The sequence below is a fragment of the Manis pentadactyla genome, chromosome 8 (genome assembly GCF_030020395.1).
Source record: "Manis pentadactyla isolate mManPen7 chromosome 8, mManPen7.hap1, whole genome shotgun sequence".
In the NCBI taxonomy this organism is placed as follows: domain Eukaryota; kingdom Metazoa; phylum Chordata; class Mammalia; order Pholidota; family Manidae; genus Manis; species Manis pentadactyla.
This window is the reverse complement of record NC_080026.1, coordinates 10657310-10680981: the sequence shown is the minus strand read 5'-3', so window position 1 is coordinate 10680981 and position 23672 is coordinate 10657310. Positions and strand designations below refer to the sequence as shown.

General features: G+C 36.2%; 1 protein-coding gene across 1 annotated transcript in view; it reads right to left on the bottom strand.

Annotated features, from left to right (window-relative positions):
- The window catches only part of KCNH7 (potassium voltage-gated channel subfamily H member 7), a 440085-nt gene extending 416494 nt beyond the window's left edge, over positions 1-23591 (bottom strand). Inside the window, exons 1-2 of the mRNA XM_036884332.2 lie at positions 23295-23591; positions 21374-21604 (exon numbers count right to left, since the gene is read on the bottom strand). Of these exons, the coding sequence (XP_036740227.2) occupies positions 21374-21604; positions 23295-23370 (307 nt within the window). The 5' untranslated portion in view covers positions 23371-23591. The remainder of the gene's footprint in view (positions 1-21373; positions 21605-23294) is intronic.
- Between the last annotated feature and the right edge of the window lie 81 nt (positions 23592-23672).

Sequence of the window (23672 nt, the reverse complement as noted above, 5' to 3'; positions counted from 1 at the left end):
GTTGATGGGAAAAGCTATAAAGGCACCGAGAGACTTAATTATTTCCTATCTACCTCAACCATGGCTCACACAGCTTTACAAATTTAACAGCTGTCCTGACTTTCTCTTAAGTCTTGTCATTAGGAAAGTTTGATTTTAATATTTGTATTCTCTTTTACATTTTTTGCACATCAAATATAAGGAAGTATTTAATAAGCCATGAGCTAACATTATTTAGGACTTTGGAAGAAAGCAGATTTGTAGTGAATTGTCTTATCAGTCCATCTGTACTCTCTATCTCTTCCAAATCTGCTCTAATATCTTCTAAACTTCATTGACTAAGAATTCTCTAAGCAGACATGATAGAGTGACTCAGAAAAATTCCAATTGTTTTTATTGAATAGCTGATACAGAGACAAACTGAGGTGTGCTTAACAATTAAGCTGCAATAAAAGAACTTGTGAACCATGCCATCAATACATTCTTGATAACAAAGAATTTTAAATGCAAAAACCTGTTGTTCTTTAACTACCTAACTCCCCCACATGACTACTCTAATGAATTTCCTATAGAAGGAGAGTAAGAAATTTACCATGCCAAGCTTTGCTAATGGAAGCTTGCATTCAATAGTGAAAAATCGCTAAACACCATGTAGCCACTAGTAGTCTCCATTTCAAGGAATTTTGAAAACGTTGTAATACCAGAATTCTAATGACTGTTAGGAGGTAATGTTAGACTTAGCTAACAAGTAATAGTTTCTTCTCATTATAGACTTAAACCAAGTAGGCTTGTACTGTTAACACTGAGAAACTTAGTAATAGTGTTCATACTGAGAAAAAAATATATATAATAAATGGTACAGAACAGTAAGTCATAGGTAATACATGTAGATGATATATGCATATATGATAATCGGTAATTACATCCAGTACAGTTATTCTTGTTAATGAAATTCCAGAGTACCTCTGTATACTTTGGTAAACAGCCATGAAATTAGGGCTCTTTGTATGCTGCCCACCCTATCTTGGATGCACCGGTTCCCACAGACCACGAGGTGATGCAGATGGTACAAGGTTATTCCTGGCACACCAGAGGCCTCCAGGGACCTGCTCCAGCTTACTCGGGTTGGCTCGCTACCTTTCTGGGAAGTAGTCCTTTCTGACTGGTGATCTTTTGGGTCTAAGCCCACATCTTACAGGCCAATTAATATTTCATTCCTCTTCTCATATAACTAAAAAAAAAAGTCAGATCACTATTATGATCCCGAGCTTTACAATCTTCTATCTTCTGAAATACTATGCATTCCTTTTACTGGCCATTATACTGAGTTTTAATTGGTTTCTAGTGAAAATGAGTAACGTGATTTGTATTGAAAGCTTCTTCGATAATGATCTCCTCGTATGTTTAGATTTCCCAAACACTTTGTACTTTAACACCAAGAATGAATAAGAAAAAGAGTAGATTATTGATATATTATAAAAGTTTCCTCCTCTGATTACTATTTAGGAATTTAAGAAAAAATATTGGGAAACAAGCAGGCCACAGACACCTAAAACTTTCAATGAAATAGATAACATGGCTCTCAATAGTATTATTTATTCTTTTTTTTACACGTCGAGGCAGAAAAACCTCAACAGAACATACACACAATTAAAATGTCACAGGAACAGAAACATTATCTAACAAACGAAGGCAACAGTGACCGGAATTGTATATTTTCAAAACTCTGACCAAAACACTTATCCTCTCAAAAAATGGAGTTTAAAAACATTGAATGTTTTGTTATTTTCCACAATTGGGCAAATTAAGAGTGCAGTCAGCAGGGCAGAGCACGCAGGAAGAAAATATCATTAACTAGGGTTTCTATAATTGTCCTGCCACCAGTGCCTTCTTAGGCACAGCTGGGAGCCAGAAGGGCACTGGACAGTCACAGTTTTCAGGAAGGTGCTGCTCTGGGTACAGAGCAATTCCTAAGGATTGTATTAAATTTCTGAAACTGTACTCAGAAAAAGACACAAAAACACACAAACTCCAAGTCTAGCTATAACTAGAATGTATTGTCCTCATTTAACTTTATTCTCCCTGGTGAACATGAACTGTCTTCATGGCATAGATAAGTCTAGATGATGTTAGCATTTCTTATGGACACAAATACAAACATTCCCCAAGACCATCCGCAACAGCTCACTACCCAAAACTACCTGCAAGAGCTCATCAAGCAGAATAAATCAGATTCACTGACTCAAACAGATCTGCTTTCTGTTTCATTTCTAATCTCCCTGAAGATGTTCTATGAGATCTGAGTTTCCCCTTAAAGAATATTACAATACCCTTTTATGGCAAATAGTGATGCCTTTTTATTTTACTATGCAGTATGAATAGCATCATCCCTTCTCCCAGGGCTTCAATCAATTTATTGATTCATACACTTCCTGGATTATATTGGGAAAAAAGTGTCATGGAAGGTTGTTTAAAAAGCACCAAAAGAGCAAATGAAATGCTAAGTGAGAAAATACAAAGTTGTGTGATTGCCTAAACTCAGTGAGAAACGCTGGCTTGAAATTCTGGCAAATGCTCTTCATCTTCAAGAAAGCCCGAACCCTTATCTATACTTGTAAGAATATTGCTTGTTTGTGAGCATAAGCAAGAAGACAATGTTTTCACTATATAAATGGGAAATCCAGCCCTGTTTAGAAATTGGAATATGCACGCCCTGGTCCTCAAGCCAAGTGAGCCTGGACACGCTGCTTGGCCTTTGGCCTGTATATTTGAAGGTTGCTGAAAAAAGAAGGAAGAGAAGGAGGTAGGGATGGATGAAAAAGAAAGAAAGAGAAAGAGTCAGTGAAGTAGGCAGGCCGGAAGCTAGCTAGTTAGCATTTTGAGGGCAGCTCCTCTGCACCAGGAACCATTTGCACATTTCTTAGTGGGTGACCCCAGTTCGTTGCCATCTTAAAATTTTGTGATTCTACAGCATTTCATCTCTAGCAAATACTGTCTTAAATTGACTCCAAGATGGAAATGCCATTATCATTATTATTTCATTTTCCATGAAGTGTAATCTAGTTACTCTGTCAAAGAGATGAGGTGTGGAAGGCAAAATAAGCCCCAAGTATCAGCTTCTACTTCTGGAAGAGTCAGTCTGTTGTTTGAAGCAAAGACCTGCTCTCTGTAGAGGGGAAATACTTTCATCTGTATAACTGTCAATATACGGTCATCACACAATAAGATGTAATGAATTCCAGCACGCCTGCCTTTGTTACAGAAGCAATTCGGGTGTCCTGTTATCCATTATTCATCACTCTGCCTTAGCTCCAAATAGAGCAGTAAACAGAGCTAAGGAATAAATATTCTTCACCCTGAAGTATTCATTCTTTGAGGATCATGTTGTCCAGTCTCAGATAACCCTCCTGAACTTGTGCCTGTCAGAGATTTCAATGGCATGTTTTCTTTTGAGGGGAGAAAGCAACCGTCTCTTATATATATATGCCCATATGCCTTTTTCTGCACTTCACACTTTTGTTTCTCTGAATTTGAACCTTCTCTCTTCTTTTCTGCCTCTCCATTTTTTTCATCTTTGAATATCTGAGTAGCAAATATGAACTTTGTGTTTTATCCTCTGAAAATCATTATTTTTTCACAGAAACGAATCTCTCGAAATCTTTCAAATTTAAAGAGAACAGACCTCTATTTTTTACTACAATGACAGAAGAACTATATCTTATCACCCAACTTATTCTAAACATGCTAGTCCAGTTTATAATTAGAGAAACAGAGGTCTCAAAATGAAGCCTCTGCTTAAAATAGCAGTTTTAAGGATTCCAAACTTACAGAAGTAATCAGAATGATATTAAAAAAGGAGACATATGAATTTTTCCCAAAAGAGATATAAATATGTGTTCATATAATTAAGATATAGTTCAACTCTTATTATGATAAATGTGAGCAAACATTCTTTATTAGAAAAAATCTTATCAAGTAATGCAATGCATGTACATTAGGTTTCAGGTGTGGTTTTGAGTTGATTTTAAGCTACTAAACATAAAGAATAATAAAAGAGAGAAACACAATTCTTGGGTCAGAACACCCTGACGGGTTACACACACAGGAAAGTAAAGGAAGCACAAAGGGATATCACTAGGAAACCGAGTTGTCCTTTGCGTTAGTGTCAAAGTCAATATGTTAAGTTTGCATCTCAAACACGTCTGTTTGAGCTCTAGAAACCACAAATAAACTGTTCTGTTCAGATATATTTACAAATTTTACCAATTCCATCTCTCCAGAGCAGCCATATTGACTTTTATAAACATTTAAACATGCTTTCTTTCAATCTTCAAAGAAAGCTCTGTCATTTGAGATTTCAGTATTTCAGTGAAGAGATGCCTCTGACCACATGAGCACCATGTATGTATCTTTTGGATACTGTCTTGGAAATATTTGCCCACTCCAAGTTACAAAGGTTTTTCTGCCACTTATTTCTAGAAATTTTATAATTTTAGCCTTTATGTTTAGGTCTACACACCATGTCAAATTAATATTTGTGCCTAGCATAACATATTGGTCAAGATCCACTTTTTCCCATGTATTTTTCCAGCTAATCTAGCAGCTCACTTGTGGAAAAGACTGGCCTTTCCCCCATTGAATTACCTTGGTGCCTTTATCAAAAATTAATTAACTCTATATGTGAGAACCTAGTTATGGATTATTCTGTCCTATTGATATATTTATCTGTATCTATGTCAATGCTCCACTGTCATGATTATTGTAGCTTCGTAATTCTTCTTAAAATCAAGTGGTTAAGAGTTCTTCTACTTTTTTCTTTTCTCTAATTTTCTTTTTTTGCTATTATATATTCTTTGCATTTTTATATACATTTTCGATTTAGCTTGTTATATATCAAAACAATTTATTATAATTTTGGTGAGAATTACAGGTCAGTTTGGAAAGACTAGACATCTTTACAATATTGAGACTTCCAATTCATGGACATGGAATATCTCTCCATTGACATATTTGCTCCTTAACATCTCTTAATAATATTTGTGAGCATTTTAGTGTAGCTGTCTCATGTTTTTGTTAAATTTCTTATATTGCTGCTCATTTTAAGGTTGTTTTTAAATTCCATTACCCAATTTTTTTGTCATATCCTGCAAAAAAATGGCAAGACACCTGATGAAAGGCAACATCACCACTAATGGGACAAACTGGCAGTAAGTGCCTCTGGTAATGTTCTGACAAGGAGACATCATTTATATATTATACATGACAAAACTCCACGATTTGGATCAAGTATGAGAATTTGTCAAGCAACCCAAACTGAACATTCTACAAAACAATGAGCTAGATCTTTAAAGAACATCAGTGTCATGAAAGACAAGAAAGGCTGTGAGGAAGTCACCTAGATTACAGGAGACTAAAGAGATGTGACAACAAACTGCAATGCATGCTACTGGCTTAAATCCTGAGCTGTTAAAACAAATTAAGACAGTATAGGGACAACTGACAAAATGTGAAGAAAGGGTATATTAGGTAATATTGTTGAATCAGTGTAGAGTTTCCTGAATTTGATAATTAAGCTACAGTTTCATAAATGGATTTCCTTCTTAGTAGTAGATATAACATTGAATCTTTAAGGATGAAGGTCATGATCTGTGCAAACAATTTTCAAACGGCTCAGCAAAATACATAAATAGACATAAAATGGCATTGAGGAAATGTTATAGAGGAAATGTAGAGAGATAAAGCAAAGGTGGCAACTTGGAAACAATAGCTGGATCTGTATTAATAAAGCAATTTGAGATTTATTATAGTATTTTGCAACTCTTCTGTAGGTCTATTTTTCCAAATAAAATTTTTAATTACTGTGATAATAGCAGTTAGACATACAGATTAACTTTGTAGTATTTCAAGAATAATGCTAATCTGGTTGCCACTGGAAAGACAGTGTAAAATTTGCTTTTGAACTGCCAAAGATTTTACTATGTCTAGCTCACTATGCTTTGTTTGGAAGCAGGGCAATCTTTTCAGGGAGTAAGAAGTTGAAGAAAAATTCAGAGTAAGGGACAAGAAGAAACACTCCTTAACCAAGAACATATGCTGCTTTTTTCTATGATCAACTTTTCATTAAAGCTAACCTGAAAATAATGCTGAGAGCTTGTGCATGTTTCTTCCATCCTAGTTCCTTTAAGAGGCATAAACATTTTCAACCAAAAACATGACCATCCACAACAGTGCAACTTCCAGCTCTGCATACCATATACATTCTTCAATATATTTATCAGGTATTTGCTTATTCCATGAACATTTATTTAGCAAATATAAAGTAAACGGGACACCATACATCAACAGGAAAACAGGTAAGTGTGGAAGGTGAATTTTCTCATGCCTCCATTTCTTTTTCCCACATCTTTCTGGTAGTGACTTCAACAACTAGGGGTAATTTAAATGGAAGAGTTAATTGAATTTGGAAGGGAAGAAGAATTTTTATAAATATTGTTATTCATAGCTTTTTTTTTCCTTTTTGGATTGTAGCACTGGACAAGCTAAATTTGTTTAAAGCCCAATTTTCCCAAAGATGATTTCCTTTATGCTTGTATTGGATCTAGAAAAACATAAAAAATCCTAGAATACCAGCTGTATCACTTTCAGTTAACTTTCCTCTGAAAAACAGTGTCTTACTCCTTAGTTTTGGTTGCTTGATAATTGCATTTTCACTTTAAATTTGGAGAGCCCAATTTCCATGTAACCTCATGAGAACTAGTAAGTTTACTGTGTATTGAAAATCTGAATTAATTAATTAATTTTAAATAGTTTTTATTAGAATGTTGATAACTTTCTGCTTTAATGCTGTCTGTCCCAACTTTTCCAGAGTGTTTCTCCTTACACCCAACCTTTTGACAACAAATATTACACAGAGGAAGGCTAATTTTATCAGAGGATTACAAATAGACTAGCACATTCAATTAAAATGTGATAGAGCAACTGGGGAATAGATGGCTATCCACACACACCATGAACACCCTTGCTTTAAAGATTCCAAGATAAAGATCCATTATAGGAGTTTTGAGAGTCAAAGATAGCCTGTAAAGGACTGTTGGCATTCAGCAATGACTCAGTCTCTTTACCTTTAGTCCGTTCTGCTTTCATGACTCACTGTGGTTCACAGTGGTAGAGGTTAATTCCTTTACTAAGAAACTTCATCGTGGTATTTATAGAAAGATTCATTTGTAGTCTTATTTCAAAGAGGTCAGCAGGTGCAATATATTCTTCAGAGGAATTCTGACTCATTTCTCCAGATTGCAAGATACTGTCTTTGTCCACATGGTAAGCATTTTAGGCATTGCAAGAATGAGTGGCTACATTTTTAAACTCACCAGTTTCAGGAACCTAAAAAAACATTCATGAAAAGTCTATACGATAGAATGTTACACATTTGGAAAAACCTGACACACAGGCCCAGATATGGGTTGTATTTAAAGTGTACATACATCCTGTTCGTCTGGACAGTCATGGATTTTTCCTGTTCTCCTAGTATAATTATTGATTGCTTCCCCCCTTGCTTTAAAAGAAGTCCTGCTTTGGATAATTAATGATATGGCTAGCTTAGCTATATTTGGATATTTTTATCTACATATCTTCTCCAAATCAATGGGCTTCAATTTATTCAACATCTTTGTCTTAAATTTAAGATTTATCTCAATTCCCACTAAATTCTAGGGGGAGAAGAGGTGAACTGGGCTTACACCTCATTGTCACTCGAAGAACTCTCACTTTAAAGACACGCTGGTTTCTGGAAGGCCATTACTGGAATTGGCTGCAATGCAGCTGAAAGACTGCTGTGCTCAGAAAAATTCTAAGATCCCAACTGCCCAGACTGCTAACCATTTCAAGGCAACCACACTTAACATGGGTTTCAGCATTAAAAAAAAAAAGGCCTAAAGATAAATTTAATTGTGCAGAATTTGATTGAGGCCAGTATCTCAAGGATAAAGTCCCTGGGATTTCACACTTGATGTTTTTAAGAAATACTGCTGATTTCTTCTTTCACCCACCAATGTCAAACTAATTCACATGTTTTACTCAGTCACACATGCAGAGCTCCAAACTTCCTTTTTGAGTACAACACTCAGTGAACATACCAATTTAATATGTATTTTTAACCCAATTCCTTTTCACATATTTTTGTCTTTTCATACTATTTTATTTATTAACATTTACATTACACTTACTAGGTACCAGGAGCTGTCGTAAAAGCTTTGACAAATATAAACACATTCAGTCTTTGCAAAACATGTCAGACAAGTTGTATTATTATCATAAGTCCCATTTCACTGATGATGAACCTGAGGGCAGGGTAGGTAAATTAGCCACTATGCTATCTCCCTTTTTATCATCCCTTTCAAATAGGCAAGAGATGACTTCCACTTTATTGAAGTCACTGACACATCAAATGCGTAAGAGAGTTTGTCTCAGGTTTTAATTTATTCACTTATTTAAAAAAAATATTTGTTGAGCAGCTATTTTTTGCAAGGCATGGAATTAGGCACTAGGAAAACAGGTTAATTTGACTTAATTTCTAAAAGATCAGAGGCAAGTGTTTGTCTAATTGAATTTAAGAGAAGAAGATTAGAAGCATCCAATTTTCAAACACTTAAATGCCTAAAATTTAAAAACAATTCACACTTTTCTGTCTGTCAAGATGGGACTTGATTTTTACCTCTGCATCCCCTGTATGTGTCAGGGTCCCTCTGTGGAGAGGAGCTATGCCTGGGTGGTCCAGTAAGAGTTCTGAGGACACCGGCTTGGAAAGAAGACAGCCTGCATTTAAACCAAAGCTTTGTTACAAACTGCTCGAGTAGCCTTGGGAATGTTTATGGACTTCATCTTTTCAATCTGTAAAATGGGAACAATCAAATATCTACTTTATGGGACGTTGTGAGGACTGGAATAAAAAGAGATTTTAGAAGAATACTAGCACAATGCAAGTGCTCAGGGTATGAGAGTGATTAATAATATGTAAAGTGATTGAAACCACACTCTTATTTAATCCATCCCAGTTACACAATAACATTAAAAAATGTTGCCATACACACTGATAATTTAACAAGCCCAGTCTTTGAACACATTAGCAAGACACCAGTAAGCACAGATGTAGATAAACTAAAATCAACAAAAAGAATATCATTCCAGGATCTAATTTTTCACTTCAGTTATACTTAGCTAGGTGTGGGATAGGGAGGAAGTCATGATTCCAATTCTGGAACAATAAGATTGGTAGCAAGGAAGCCCTGCCTCATTATATTACAATGCCATTATTTAAAAAATAAAAAATTACCCCATGTTTCTTGGAACCTTTAACAGAAGTTAGTACATATAACCTCTGCTAGAATGAAAATGAAATGCTTGGGAAGGGGCTAGCAGTTACCAAGGGGAGGTGTGGGGGAGGGTGGGTAGGGAGGGAGGGAGAAGGGAACTAAGGGGTATTATGACTGGCACACAAGGTGTGTGGTGGGGGTCACAAGGAGGACAGTGCAGCACAGAGAAGACAAGTAGGGACTCTGTGGCATCTTACTATGCTGATGGGCAGTGACTGCAGTGGGGTATGGGGGGGGAACTTGATAATATGGCTGAATGTAGTAACCACAGTGTTTTTCATGTGAAACCTTCATAAGAGTATATATCTATGATACCTTAATAAAAATAAAATAAATTTAAAAGAAGAAAATGAAATGCTTGGGGTTTCTCGTTTGGCTTTTCCAGGTATTCCAACATGCAGGTAAAATATAGTTAAAAATCCAAGTTTCATCTTCATTCTTTATATTGTAAGTTTCAAATTCTATAGCATCAGATATGCTAACTAAAATCTCTAAGCCTTCTCTTCTATAAAAAAATTAAATTTTCCAGTGATTTTTTGAAAACCATGTATTTATGAAAATGCTCTTTCCTATTCTTTTACACTTGAGATTAATTTTCATTTTTGTAGCTGAGCTATAGCGCAATCAGACATTTAGCTTTATTTTCTAATATTGAAGAAAAATTAAGAATGATGTTATAAAACTCACTTGGCAAAGATTAAGAGAACATAATCAATATCCTTCACATTTTCAAAAAGAAAATGTAGATTAATAACAAAAAGTACTAACACAGCTCTTTTAAAGGAAGTAATCTCCAGAGAGAGATTCATCATTGGAGTTACTGGCTTCCTCAAAGAGGCCAATAATTAAAACAAAATGCTGTGTAACTCACACTGCGTTCACACTGTTACGACTATATTTAAAATAATGAATGTTGGTGGGTATGAAATTTCAGGACACCTTCTGCTCACTCTGGAAATATGACCTACAAAGAAATGAGTCCCACAGTTTCAGAGTGAGAACTGAATAGAAGGCAGCTCACAAGACAGTTGAGGTGCATCATTACTGGAATTTTTGTGTGGTCCATTTGGGGAGCAAATTCTGAGAACAGCAATCTGAAAATCCATAAATCTTACTGAGAGTGTATGGTTAAGTGACATTCATTATAAAGAACACCTGAAGGGAAGACCGGAGAACTGAGTCACAGCTAGAAACAGATTATCTACCTGAGCTCTGCATGGCTTGGTTAAGTAAAGCAGCCTAGGAAGAGAAAGACCTTCCTTTGCAGTCATTTCAATGGTATTACCAAGGTGAAGTTTGTGGTTTATCTGATGTAATGTTGAGTCTCTGTTGCTTATAGATTTCCTACACATTATTGTGTAATTTGAGCATGTGATATCATTTAAGTTTTGTAAATACATTTCATTTCTGGTATATGGTATCCTAGCTAAATGGGTATTTTATTTATCATGAGCAGATTAACATTTATGCCTATCACTTTGAATCTAAGCAAAACTATAAATATTTAAATATACATATATATATATATGTATGTGTGTGTGTGTATATATTTTCAAATACAAACTACCAAATAAAACGTCCTTTCACTACCAAAATTTTCACCAAAGTTTACAGAGAATAAGAAATACTGAAAATAAAATACAACTTATCCCAAATAGAAAGGAGAAAAAGTTCACAGAATGCTGCTAAGTAGTCGATAACTGGTACTAGTTTCTAAATCTGAGGCTTGGAAAGCAGCCAGAAAATTACTGGAATGAAAACGTGACTGTGAAGAGGTTTTTGGAAGACTGACCATGGTGTGAAGTCAGGTATGCAGCCTAGACATTCAGCTATCTGAGAGAGTGTCCCATTGCTCCCTATGGTTTGGTAATACTGAGCACTGTTTTATTTAAATAAGAACATAACCTCGAATATTTTCTACATGTGTTTCTCAATAAAGATTGAGGGTTAAATTCAATGATCAGATGATAAGATGCTATTTTTAATGGCTCAAAAAGTTTTAAAGAATGTCAGTTTTATTACCCACAGTAAATGTGTGAATAAGTACACTATCTTTTGGGGTATAATTTGAAAAGAGGTACCAAAAGTTTATAAAGACACACATACAGTTTTACCCAGCAATTATACCCTTAAGAGTACACACTAAAGAGAACCATAGGGCAGGTGTCCAAGATGGTAGTGCAGACTCTTTGTATGTTTTTACAATTCTGAAAAGTTGGAAATAATAAAGTGTTCAGTGATAAGGTATTGTCGGTAATGTTTTATTTTCTTTAAACTAATACTTGGGTGGATATTAAAATAATTACAGACTGTCCATATGTTAAATATTATATAATCATTAAAACATATACATGTTCAGGATAAATTTCTCAGGGAGGAAAACAGGCTACAGTTTGGTATATATACTGCTATTCCAGTCTTGTAATAAAATAAAAAATAGTGTGTGTGTGTGTGTGTGTGTGTGTGTATTTGAGTAGAAGAATACAGACAGAATACATGCCATAATTTTTTAACAGTGGTTATTTCTTAGGTTCCAGATTATAGGTCTTTTTTTTCTATCTGTTCTCTGTATTTTCTAATTTTTCAACAGTGGAGTTAAATCACTTTGAGAGAGTAGAGATGTGAAGTCCTTTTTGAAGTGGTGAAATCCGCTATCAGGATTGTGACTGATGAAGTGTCTGCTGATACCAAACAGACCTTATAATCTCAACCCATCACACTAGGTTTGGGAAAAAGAATGAAATCTGTTGGGAAACTAATGTATGTATGAGACTGTTCTCATTGTAGGGTGGAAGACCTAAAAGACATCAGAATAATTTCAAGGGTATAGAAGTGTTTTATCATGTACATTCAACCAAAGAGATCCATGGGGGGCAGGGATGGCTTCCAAACTTACATATATTATTAAAAGAACATATAGGTTTCTTACATGTAGACATAGTCTTTCTTTTATAGATGCCCAATCAAAATCAGTTCTCCGTGTAGGCATTAAGGATCTATCTGGACTGTCCTGATCCTCATCTCTTTCCTTCCAGGATAACTGAAGAAGGATGATTAGTTATTCTGTCTTTTTAGAAAGAGCTATAGGTTATTAAGTATTACAATAAATTGCTTTGTAATATATAAACGATATAACAGAAAGTTACTAAGAAACTCAATTAATTAAACAATGAAAGTTGTTAAATTTTACAGTTCTCATATCTACCAAATGACTGACACAGGCTGTTGAATGAACGAATGAATGAGACTTCTCTGTATGCCACCTGACATTTTCATTAGTAAACAGGTATATTCCTGGATTCTTTTAAACTTATTTTTTTACTCTCTCCCATTTCCTCCTTTTAAATAAGTGCCTTAATAAGTCTCTTCAGAGTTCAACATTGAGTGGGAGAGATAGGCATAGAAACAGATTGTTACAAGATAATTTCATGAATTCTAATAGAGACAGGAAATAAATATTAAGAAATGTGGACAAGTTTATAGAGGGATTCAGAGAAGTCCGTGCAAAGTAGAGGATGCCAGCCTCTGCAAGGAGCTCAGAGACACAAGACAGTAGGGTGGATAGCAGGAACTGAGTCACATTTGGACACAGATGAAGAAAACTGGAAGTATTTCAAATAAACCAGACTCTTCACACCAGTTAATTTATGATTTCTCTTTTAAATACTCTGGGTGAATTCTTTCAAATTATGTAACTTCATCATTGTGGGAAACAGAGAGCATAAGAACACAATAGAGCTTTTACTACTAAATCACACTATTTGAATTTTCTTCTAGACTACCTGGATAAGGACTAGACATAGTACTAGCGAAATGCCCTTAACTAAAAATGTCTCCAAAATCTAAATTGACCTTATTTTATAGTCCAAAATGGGGACTTTTAAGAGGAAAAAAAGAGTGCCATTAATAGATTAGAGGCACATATTAATTTTCCTCATTCTACTGAAATTGAATGTCCTGCCAGATGTTCATTTCGAATGATATAGCTCTGTTTAAAATACAAATACCTAGAATAAATATTGCTTCTTTCACCCTTTGGTGTAAATTAAATTAATCAGATTCATACCTCAGATAACCAATAAGCATCTATGATTAAGAGCAACAATTACGACATATATGATTGGGTAGCGTGAGGCTTAAAAAGTGTGTCATTTAGAGGTAATAAAGTTTATAAGCATTGATGAATCAAGATTTTAAGCTTCATCTCCACCTGGCTCTACGATCATCAGTCATTTACTTAACTTCTTTGAACTTCAATTCAATCTGTAAAATGGGGTAATATCTACTCTGAAAGCTGCAATGAAAATCAGATAAAGTAATTTATATGGAGCCAGCAACAGAACTGGAACTCAATTAACATTAGTCCTTTGAGAGAAGATCTAAACTGGGTGGAGGGCTATGGTCTATGAACTACAACCACAGGAATTAAAACCTGGACAGTACATTCTTGTGTATAAAAGACCTAAATGTATAGCTAAAGATAACTGATTTACACTATTAAGGAAAATGGATGTTTACATGAGTCAAAATTCATCAAGCTGTACACTAAGCTTTGTATGTTTTGTTGTATGCACCTTAATGCAAAAATGTTTTAAAAATGGATGGTGTACATAGTAATTTTCTAGCAAAATGAGAAAAAATTTTAGCTAATTCAGCTAAGAGAAGTAAATGAGTACCTGATTAAAAATGACTTGTGTAATATATCATGTTGCACAGCTCTAACATTTTTGTAAATTGTTGCAAGGTCTTGTGACTGGTCGTCCCAGAGGCATCGGCACAGAAACGGGAGCCGTGTGGCTTGGGCAGCCGAGCCTGGCCCCACCCAGCACAGTGTAGTGTGAGATTATTTTACAAGGGCAGAAATGCACCCACAGTCCTCTCCCACTCCTTCTCCCCAATTCTTACCCACCAAGCATCAGTAAAGGCTTTTATATGTTTTGAAGTAAAAACTGGGGTGAGACGTTATGCAAAATAGTACCAACCATGAAAAGGAGAGTTTGTTTACCCACAGATCTATTTAACTGAGGAAAGGGCCCAGGTGGCTGCCCCAGCCACCACTGGAGCTGTCCGCAGCAAGAGTAGTTTTTCTTAAATTAGGTATTTCCTATAAATTATAGAAGCCAGAGGAAGCTATGGAATGTACAGTAATGGCAATATTAGCCTGGTACTCAGTTTTCTTATAACCCACCTGTGACAAGTGGCAATTTGTCCTTTTACTTGTTTAGTAATAGGACACATTTCCTCACTATGGTGATTAATATCTTATTGCTGGATGATCCTATTGCTTCTCAGTAGTTCAGAATTTTTTCTAAATGCAGACAGCACAGTAAAGAGAGAAAAACCATCATTAGATGATACTATTTAGTAATTATTATTTATATTATTAATACACTAACTTAATTATTTTAGATTGAACACTCTCATTGAGTGACCCTGAGATCAAGCTTCATGGACAGTTAAGAATTTTCAGGAAAACACTGAGGATAAAATATTGCACTAGATATACAATGTCAATACTGTCTGACAGATAGTCAGTACAACAGCAATCGGCAAACACAGCAATGAATTCAAGTCAGGAGAGAATGGACAAGAACCTTGGGGTGGCTACTGCAGAGGGACCGTTAGACCTCTGAGACTCATTTTGATGTAGTGGCAAGTGAGTGATACTTGAGTAACCAAATAATAACTTGTCGTTAATAGCTTCTTTCTCACTCTATTATTTTTTTCTAATGCTTTGCATAGTTACAAGCTATTAAGATTATATGGTATCATAGCCTATTAAACAAAGAAATAGGCCCAACAATAAAATCAAGATGAAAATTATTCTTAACATTTTGGAAGTGTTAAGAAATAAGACAAAATCAAAACGTCACATTTTCCTTATAAGTCACATTCCTCAAGATCTCCTGATCTCAATCAGTTTCTTGTTTCCCCAGCTCTGTGGTACCATTGCTCAGCCTCTCGTCACTCATGTGAATGTTAACTGAGCGTGTACTTCACACAGGCACTCTTCCATACATTCTGGGCATAGAAATTAGTAAGACTTGGGATTGTCCCTGAATGAGCTAAAAACACAGATAAAATTAACTACAATAATATGCAATGATGTGTAGCACACTCCTAGTGTTACGCTGGAGTAGAGAACCAACTGTTGTACAGACACAAAAAAATGTTAAATTAATGTTCTGAAAGCAGCCAGTGGAAGCATCAAGAAGGACTTTGCAGAGAAGTCTCTGATCTGTTTCTGGAAGATTGATAACGGTTTCTTTAGGGTGAGAAGCTGAGGGAAACGCAATCCATTCAGACAGACTTTACACTGTTTATTATAGAGAAAGGAAAACTGCCGAAGGGAGAGCAAAGCCTTGGTGAAATAAAAGTGCATATGGCTCACTTGAGAAACGGAGGATTCAAGCATTATTGAAATTTACAATTTGTAAAAGAAAGGGAGTTGGCAAGATTTTCGACTAATTGGTATTTACAGAGCACATCTTACGGGGAAGAAAAACCTTGTTAGAAATAATGCTCTGTCCTTTATTCTATATAACACATTCAATCAGACTAACAGAGTAGATGTTATTCTTCACATAATGTCAGAAAAGGAAGCTGTGGCATCAAGAAGGCAAACTTGGTCAAGTTCACCTTGCTATTGTCAGAACTGGGAAAGCAACTGGTTCCTCTAAAGATGCCCCACCAAGTGATTTCAGCTCTGACATCCTAACAGAGTCTAGAGCTTTATCCTGAGAGTTTTAATGAGTTGAGGTGAGTTTATAAGCCAAGGTATGACATAAATGCATTAAAGAGCAAATGAGGAGAAGCTGTTAAGGGCCCAGGCATCACCACTTATGAGTCATGTGTGATGCGGCAAATCACTCAATCTCTGCGGGCCTCAGTGCTCTGCTCATAAAATGGAGATAATAAGAGTATGTATATTATGGGATTGTTATGCTCATTACCAAATACATGAAATTCATTTACAGTGCTGCTTGGCTCCAATAAGTCACCAGTGTATGTGATTCTTGTTTCAGAAATGGCTCTCTGACAGCATTGTGGAGAACGAATTGCAGAGGGAGAGACACTGCAGCCCTCAGGACCCTGGAAGGACGAAGAGGGCTTCACCTCAGGCACCTGGCGGTAATGGAAAAGCAGAGGTAACACTGAGACATAGTCCAGCTGTAAATACTGAAAGGTATTGGTGACCATGCGGCCTTAGGGAGGAAAGAGAAAGAGAGAAACAGAAAACGCCCCCAGGTTTGTAGTTCAGATGGTCAGATGAATGCTGATGTCTTAGCATTCATACTCCAATTACTACTTCCTTGTGGAATCAATTATCCTAGGAGTCTCCTAGCTGCTGACTGCCAGTAACTGATTTAGTGCCTATTTATAGAGAAAAAATAAAAAATACGAACAACATTGGAAGCCAATAGAAGCCAGAGAAGCCGGTTCCTCCCACTAAGTCTAGCCTATGTCTATGGCCCTGAACTGACCCTGATCTCAAGCCCTTTGGATATGAAAATAATAGAGTGGTTCTCTCTCAAGCTGGTAAACAACACAGCTTCTTTTTAGCACCAGAACTGCTTACAGGTATGGTGCCAGAGGGTGATGAAAAGAGATTGATGAACATACAATTTTAGGACATTTTATTTTCACTTGGGGCAATGCTGAAATAGTTTTTAAACTGTAAGCACTATCTCTTGAAAATTATTATTTTATCAACAAGGACAACTGATTAAATCTAAGTTCTGTATAATATCCAGAGTTCATGAGACAGTATCAAGTTTAGGTATGTAAAAGAAAATGTATTTTAAGATCACTGTTTTTACAATATTCTATTAGAGGGAACATGAGATTGTATGAAGAGAAAGATAAAATGATCACCAAAACAGACTGACACTCTCTGGAGAGTTTTCTTATTGCTTGCATTTCACACACATAAAATATACTTCCATTCTCTAAGAACTACCTTCTGTATATCTCTACTACACAGCTCAGGAATGAGGACAGCTGAATATTTTACATGCCATATAACTTACAGAAACTTTTATAAAATTTTCTTTCCAGCTACTAACATTTTAACTAAGTAAGTTAATACTACATGTAAATGAGAAGAGGTGACAAGAAACAGATGAGTTTATTTACAGTTGGGGAAGAGAGGAAGAGTGGTGATCAACCCTAACTTCTGTTATCCATCTATTTAAAACTTCTTCACTTCATAGTCTATATATTCTTTTATTCCTTGAAAAATGATTTTATAAAAACATTTTGAGGTTTAGAAGATAGAAATGAACATCAGTTGCTCTGTAATATGAAGATCCTGAAAGCAGAAATCAGTCCGTACTCCCCTTTCCCTCTCCTTTGTTGCTCTAGTGCCTGAAACATTATCTTAGGGAGAGGTGGTGCTTGGTGCACGTCCTCACCTTTACTCACAGCAGCCCAACGCTCTGTATAAGGTCTTGCCGAATAACTCTTAGAGATGGCAGATTCCATGTTATCAAACCAAAACCTCTTGAGTTTAGAGAATCAAATGCTGCCTCTGGAACTTTCCTCATTTTCCCCTTACCCTTTAGTTCTTTAAAAGCAATAACAAGGACAGGGACACTTCTGATTTGTGAACAAAATTGCTATTGTACTATGTCTGAAAGCACAAAGCAAAAATATAGGAACACTCTGACCTCTAAAAATAATGCATTTTAAGTCCTGTTGTCCTGTGTTAAGACCATTATTTCTCCTGGAGAAATTTACTTTGAGTTTCCAAATATTTAGGGCTGCTTGGTAATTTAAGGTAAATATGCCGTATCTAAGGATGCCTGAAGTTGTTCAACATTTCCATGACACACAGCAAATCTGATGAACAATTCTGTTTCCTGACTATCAACATCATCTTTAAACTATGCACTAATTAATAAACTGAAGTGTTTGCTATTTCTCCATACCTGATGCTAAAAGGAAGATGTTTTTAGAGTGAATGTATTATACTATTAAAATACATGCCCATCCGGTACGCCTCAATGTAATTATAGTTTTGTATAATTAGAGTTCCATGTCAAAAGATTTATAGCTTTATCACCTCAAGCAATATTTCACACCTGCCAAGAATGATTTATACAATAATGACTTAAACTGTAAAATAGAATCCTCAAAGGAAGGGCTGTCAAATAGTCCTACTGCAAATAACTAGGTTTTTAAAAATTGATAGTCTGGTAAACAGCAAGTCCAATTGTACCTAGTAAGAGTGCATAAAGTAGGATGGTAGGACATGCTGCTGCACAGTGGTGATCATGCACTGCATCGGTGTGAGCTCATTGCATAGATCACAGGCTTAAACTGCTTATAAAGCCTCTGGCTATTCTGGAAAACAAGCTTTTGGAAATAATACCATGCTCATAGTTTTGCTACTCTAGTATGAGTGAATGGACAAAGTGGAAACAGAATATATCAATTTTCTGTTAATTTGCTCATTGTACTACTACATTACTGTTCATATTCCTGTGAAATGCTAATTAAAGAATAAGTAAAGGAAGCAATTACTGCATATACTTGAGAAACCAAGAACCTCTCAAAACTAAATGACCTCAATAATAAAGAAATAGGAAACTTTGAGAAACAACCAATGAAAATGTTGGTTATTCTGTCCCTTCCTGCTTTTATAAATGTAGCGTCGCTGGCAGGTCCTTAAGAGGCAAGATTTTCAAAGCATTTAAACTTCACAAGCTCCAACTGATTTTGTATTTGCCATGTGAATGAAAGCAAAACACTGTGAAGAATCTGTTCAAAAGTATCTGAACTAGTAGCAAAAACACAAGTTGATTACATTCAGAGCAAATAGTCCAACTGTGTGTCTTCACAATCTAAAAAGGTCATCGATGTAACCTTTTTCTTTGGAATTAAAAGGAAAAAGCTTGGCCTGTCACCTCGTGTTTTTCATATCAATAAAAGCAAAATAGGCAGCATTTGTCATCAAAAATACTCAAGACCTTGTAGACTGGTCACATCTGAAAATGTAGCCAACAGAATCAAAATCTTCACCAAAGGTTGTTATTTATACACCTAAAGAAACTTCCAAATAAAGATTCCTTGCTTACAACAGGGAAATTTTAATTCTTATAACCAACCAAATCACTTGGATAGGAATATCTGCATTATTCAATGTACTAGCATCTTCAATGTACTGTAGAAATTTGTCAATTCATGCTTGTGATTCCACATTAAATTGCTTTTTTAAGTATTGTGAAATAATTTTACACACTTACATTGTACAAGTTAATACAGCTTTTAAATATCACCATTCTACTTGCAGTGTAAAAACTTCTATTTGAAAACACTGTCCGAAAAAATATAGTTAGTTACTTAAGTGATCCTGACAGTCAGATTCATTTTATACTTAAATTCTACAAGTTGAAAGTGTCCTAGAAAACACAATGACCAAATGTGGACCAACATGTCATAGTGACATGATGAATATGCAGATGTGAAAAAAGTCAGACTTCAAATTATTCCAAAAGCCCAAATCGCTGGCATCAGACACACACACAAAAAAAGATGAGTTGCATTTGGGTGGTGAGAGCCTCAGTCCAAAATACGCTTTCAAGACAACAGAGCAATTAAGCTATTTCTAGTATGCTGACACTATGGATTGAAAAGTGTCGGGGGGAATGAGAACTTTAAAAACAATCTCTATGTTGGTTGATAGTCATATAATTGTCATATAATTGTTGTCCTTATAGATTAATCCAAAGTTATACAAACCTGCTTTTCCAATCATACTTTGTTACGCATACACACTTGTCAGTGGATGTTAAGGAAAATCCAGTAATGAAAAATTAAATTTTCTATCATAAAGCATTTAATTGTAAGTAAATAAGAGGAAGAGCTAAACCTTTTCCTTGCTAGAATGTGTTCTCTGCATTTTACCAAATGATTAGTCACCATATGATATAAGCTATAGCACATCACCCATTTACTCATTTACAAAACTTAGGAGTTACCTAAAAATCTGACTAAGTATCCCGCTGCCCACCAACTTCTGTCAATGGAAAAAAAAATGAAATGCAATATCAACAAAAGTAATGACAATGTGCATTTTTAAAATGACTTACCTTATTTAAGCCCTGAGTTGTCAAATATCATTGAAGTGTGCACATTTGGGAATGAGTATACTTTTAAATGGGTATATCTGAATATTCATATATGTGAGTTAATATATATATATATATATAGTATATTAATGAATGCATGTCCATTAAATGTGTGGGGTTGTTTTTGATAACTATTATAGGTTTAACATACTGTGCTTCCATAGCAAGCTTCAAAGAAGAAGGAGTGCCCTTGAAGTTGAGGTATGACCTTAAATTTGAGATGTCAGTTTTGGTGCAGCTGTAAAAATGAACACCAAAACCTCCACAGTACCATAGTTCCTTTTTCCCATTTCTTATTTTAGGACAGATCTTGAATACATGAACAGCCTTTAATATTTGAATATACATAGGTTTACTAGACCAGTTTCAGAAGTTCCTAAATATCTCCATAACTGTGTGAAAAAGGAGCAAAGGAAACAAGAGGTGCTGCCTATCAAATAAAGCTGAAGAACTTATAACTACAATAGTTTTAGTTTCAGATACACAGCTTTCAACAAGACTTTGCTTTGTGAAATAGTTTCACATTCAAGCAAATGAAACTGTATTTCTCTCCCACAAAATACCTATCAATGCAACTGGTGAATTATTGACCTTTATATTATTCCTTAGAAAGGGGAGAGTATAAGACCAATTTGTGGCATTTTGTCCTCAGTGACTTTAAGTTACTGCCCTATTGAAGAGTACAGGGTACCCTTATTCAAGAAAGAAATTGGTCCTACTAGTCCACTAATAAAGTATCCATATTTCTTGAATCCTGTAACACTATAAGCAAAGCATATATCTACAACTGAATATTCAGGGCTTCTCTGCATATGAACTTGCAGAAATAAGTTGTCAAAATTTCATCTCAATGGAATCAAATACAAGAAATCCTAAGTAGATAAACTTTACCATTTTTGTGATAGTAGGTGACCTCCACTTTTCTCTCCTCTGACCCCAGCAATGCCTGGGCAATTTGAGCAATATCATGCCTCTTGGTCTCAGGCCCATGGAGAAAGTCGCAGGTGCAAGGCTTTTGCATGACATCTGGCCTGGAGAAACCAGTCATCTCACAGAACCCATCGTTGCAGTAGATGATGGCACAGTTTTGCACTCTGGCATTTGCGATGATAAATTTTTTATCTGTAATAAGAAGATAGTAAGGCATTTTTTAAAAAGCTCCCATGAGATTCTTATAAACACTGGAGCAATTTGTTGCATAATAGGATATCTGAAATGCAGGTGCTTCTGAAATTGCTAACTGCCCAGGCTTTTAAGAGGGAAAAAAAAACGCACAAAAACCTTAAATGTGAAATTAATAATAGTCTTAAGAAGTAGTTTTAACAAAAGTATGAAGGAACTACTCTACGAATTTCAACGATGTAATTTCCAGATAGTCTAGTTGTCAAGCCCTTTAACTCCCGGGGGTCCTAATGCACACCCCAGAAGCAGCTGGCCAATCGATATTTCCAGAATACTATTTAATTGCAAGGTAAATATTTTCAAAGCCAAGACAGAGAAACATCCTGTAGCTGTCAGATGTGTCACTTCAACCTTGGCCCTCAGAGTAGAACTTTCTCAAAGTAGTTATTATTCTTGGATTTTGCTTTTTTCTATCCTTCTGAGGCATACTACATACTGATCATTTAAAAAAAAACATGAAACTATTAGCAACAAAACTATTTCACATTAATAAGAAGTTCAATAATACAAAGTTTCACCTTTCATGATACCTATTTTCCACGGGATAAAAACACACACACATGCAGTAAATCTCATGTTATTTACTGATAACACCTTTTCACTTTTACTTTGGGAGAACCTTGAATTTTTTGTGTGAGGCAGTAGGGCCTTTAATACAAAGGGTTTATTAATTTTGATCACAGATCATATTTACTATTTCCACATAGAATGTGAATCAGGATATAAAATTTATCTTGTACACAAAGTATTATATCTTCATGTCACCAAATGCAGAGCTAAAATAACTGCAAAATGTACAACATAAATGTGTGTTAATGTAGTTTCAAGGAAATGTCATATATAAATTAAGAAGTATAGGATTTAAACTTATTATATTATATAACAATCATTCACCCCTTACACTTAGTTCACATGAGAATATTAAATTGTTCTGCATTCAGCCTTTGTGGGATTTACTATATTACACTTCAACTTTTAAATTTCTAAATGGAAATTTAAGGGGATAATAAAAGGGCAGAAATGCTCTTTTGAATAACAAACTGCTTGTGTTGGGAACCAGCATAGATCAGATATTGCTTTTTTCCATATTATCCCGCTTGGGATATATTTGCATTGATTCAATGCAAAGTTTAGCTTCTATAAACTAACCGCAAGCAAGCATCCCTGTCATATCACAGCCCTGCGATTTAACCAAGGTAAAAGAGAGTTTGCATAGCCATATCCAGCGCTGCCAGCATTTACATTCTCCTGTTCCGGCAGTACGCTCTGCCCTGCTCCTGACTTTGAAAAAGTCTACCATAAAACAGCCACAAAACATAAACCCGTTATGCTAATACGTTCCCTTTAAGATAGTAGAAGGGTAGGGCATTAAGTAGCAAGGCAGATAATGGAGCAGTGGGAGAGGAGGATCAAATTGCCTCCCGTAATGGAGACCATAATCTAAAATGTAAATCAAAATTAATATCGGAGGGGGACCGCTCCCGCTGCCACCCGAGGCTCCTGGCTCGGTTTCACAGCCTCTAACTTGCCGCGGCCCGGAGTTGCCGTCTGCTCGGCTTGTACGCGGCGGGCGCCAGGCGCGCTGTCAGAGCAGAAAGCGAGGGAGGCAGGAGAGAACAGATGAACTTACTTTGCCCTTCAAATTTCCGAATGATGGTCCCCAAAAACGTGTTCTGGGGTGCCACATGCCCCCTGCGGACAGGCATGTTGGCCCCGGGGTCCGGAGGAGCGCTCCCCGCGAGCTCTGGAGTTCTCCCGGGGTGTCTCTCCGCTAGAGCCCAGGCCCGCGCGCCGGCCGCTCTTTGTGGCAGAGCATCCTCTTTGGAAACCAGCAGCGTCTTCCCATTAGCACCACTTGGAGACACCCGCTCTCCCCGGCGGAGTCCTCCCCATTCCCCGCGCCTTCCGGAGGGGCCTCGCGCCGGACTGCCGCGGGTGAGCGGGGGTGGGGGTGGGGAGAGGCTGGGAGGCGGGGTGAGGGCAGGGGGCGGGCCGGGCGGAGGAGGGA